Here is a 2,256-nt window from a genome sequence, read left to right as displayed (position 1 = left end):
CTTTTCCAGGAAAATATGCTGAGTTGCCCATAGCAACCAATCAGATCGCTTCTTTCATTTTGCAAAGGCATTGTGAAAAATGAAAGAAGCAATCTGATTGGTTGCTATGGGCAACTGCACAACTCTTCCTCTACACTGGTCTTGATGAATCTCCCCCATAGAGGGAGATTTATCAAAACCTGCCCAGAGGAAAAGTTTCTGAGTTGCCCATAGCAACCAATCAGATCGCTTCTTTCATTTTTGAAAAAGCCTCTGAAAAATGAAGGATATTTTTGAGATTTTGGAAGCTGGGATACTCACTACACCCATGCATATCTAGATAATTAAGTATGGGGGGAACTTAAATTTATTTTTTAAATCACATGGAGTTTTGACTTTACTTCATTATGGTCGAATAAAGCACTTAAAGAGTTCCTTAAAATTAAAGATTCACTCTTTTGGATGAAAAGGGGCTTATTTATGTAAATCAATTATACGCTTTAGGTCAAATAAAGTCGTTTGAAGAGATAGCCCATAAGTGTGTGGGGGGAAGACAATCACAAACATTGTTTTTTACAAATAAGTAACACAGATCATAAAGCAATAAAAGGAGAGATTGGAGATTTCAGGGATTCTATATATAAGAAAAGTTTAATTAGACTATTTCCTTATGCAAAGTTGCTGTCTGGGCATGCTGGGAGTTGTGGTTCTGCAGCGGTTGGGGGTTCACAGCTTGAAGACCACTGCTATAGAGGGTGCAAATGTATCTGAGCCCTGGAACTCAAATAATGTGAAATATGAGATGATCAAAATGGAGCCCCTGCACTAATTACTTGGGTTCTGAGGTCTGTAAGGTCCATAGTAAAAACATCAGGTTCTGTCTATAGCAGATACTAAATCATGGCAGCTCAAAGAAACAAGCAGTCATTCTGACATGTCACATGTGATGTCATAGACAGCTGGAGGCCTGACATTCCACTGACAGCCGCCCGAGCCTTCAGTCTGTTCCAGTGCGATTAGTGAGAATAGTGAGATTAGCGTCTTCTTTTTCTACTTGTCTGAAATGGAGCTAAAAGGACTGGGGTTCGTCCCCCTCCTGTTGGCGTTTTGGTGTGCGGCCTGGCTTGCCACCAGCTACATCATGACGGTCGTCCTCGGCCATGCAGCCTCGCCACTGATGAGCATCAGGTAAGATAAACAAGCACATGATTCTTATTTCATGGGTTGGGAGTGAGGAAATATCCATAATAACATTGGTTTCTTTTCCTTCACAGTGACGTGGGAAATGTCTTTCCCGAAAGCATATTATTCAGAATTGGATTCATAGGGACGTCCATTGGCACTTTGGTACTAACCTTTCTTATTTATAAGTATATGGTTATGCATACTGAAGAGTTCAGGGGTCATCAGGTCCTGATCCAGAGGATCCTGCTGGCCATTGTGTGGGCCTCCTGTTTTTCCACAGCTGTTATGCATGTATTGTCCCCCGAAGAATATCCCAGGATACACTTTGTCAGCACGATAATTTCCATTACATGTGAAGCCTTATACTACCTTGGGCAGTCCATCCAGATGTATAAATTACCAGGAGCAAAAAAAGTCATCCACCATAGTAGATGCACCTGCTGTGGCCTGACTTTTGTCTGTGTAGTTTTCTATTTTGGATATGAAACATTAAAGGAATTATTCCATAATGATGAAGACTGGGACGAGATCCGTGAAATCCCCATCATAATCATCGAGTGGGTGATGCTTCTACTGATCCTGATAAACATCGTGACCTATTATTCCACCATGCAGAGGTTATTGTTGACCGTCTCCAGAAACAGCTGCACACTCTCTCTTAGAGTAAAAATTGATGACTTCGGGGTGTAGACCACCACGGGGGCCATCAAGTGGACTTCTGGGAGAGATACTGCACAGGACACGGAAAACATCTAAAGAAGAATAACTGGGGGACTACATATGGTGCCAGTAATCATGACACAATAATATGAGCTGGTGATATTACCTATACAAAAAAAAATAAAAAAAAATGTAAAAAAAATATTGGTGTGTGAAGTGTAATACCTAGTTAGAAAAACAGAATCAAATTCATCATTATAACCCCCCTCTGCATTACCCTGTTTATTATTTTTCAAGCAAGCACTTTGTTCTAATTCGTCCACTCTCTGGCGTGCTCCTTGTATAAGGGGTTTGGGATACCCTTTTTGTTTAAAACGATCCTTTAGGTTCTCTAGTTGTTGTAGGTATTTTTGTGTGGAAGAACAATTCCTT

At 40.6% G+C, this 2,256-nt stretch overlaps 1 protein-coding gene across 1 annotated transcript; it reads left to right on the top strand.

The window, feature by feature from the left end:
* The first annotated feature begins 260 nt into the window (after nt 1-260).
* LOC130298363 (uncharacterized) lies at nt 261-1,925 on the top strand. The gene is made up of 2 exons (XM_056551295.1): nt 261-1,167; nt 1,254-1,925. Exons 1-2 carry the CDS (start codon nt 1,043-1,045, stop codon nt 1,852-1,854), a joined length of 726 nt encoding a protein of 241 aa, XP_056407270.1. The 5' UTR covers nt 261-1,042; the 3' UTR covers nt 1,855-1,925.
* The last annotated feature ends 331 nt before the right edge of the window (nt 1,926-2,256 follow it).

The sequence above is a fragment of the Hyla sarda genome (genome assembly GCF_029499605.1).
Source record: "Hyla sarda isolate aHylSar1 chromosome 2 unlocalized genomic scaffold, aHylSar1.hap1 SUPER_2_unloc_2, whole genome shotgun sequence".
Classification (NCBI taxonomy): domain Eukaryota; kingdom Metazoa; phylum Chordata; class Amphibia; order Anura; family Hylidae; genus Hyla; species Hyla sarda.
This window is presented reverse-complemented; position numbering and strand designations above follow the sequence as displayed.

What these genes read in the sequence shown, in the direction of transcription:
- LOC130298363 (XM_056551295.1), top strand. Translation starts at nt 1,043, where the DNA reads ATGGAGCTAAAAGGACTGGGGTTCGTCCCCCTCCTGTTGGCGTTTTGG. An exon ending in TCGCCACTGATGAGCATCAG is followed by an intron (nt 1,168 to 1,253) that starts GTAAGATAAACA and finishes TTTCCTTCACAG; the next exon opens with TGACGTGGGAAATGTCTTTC.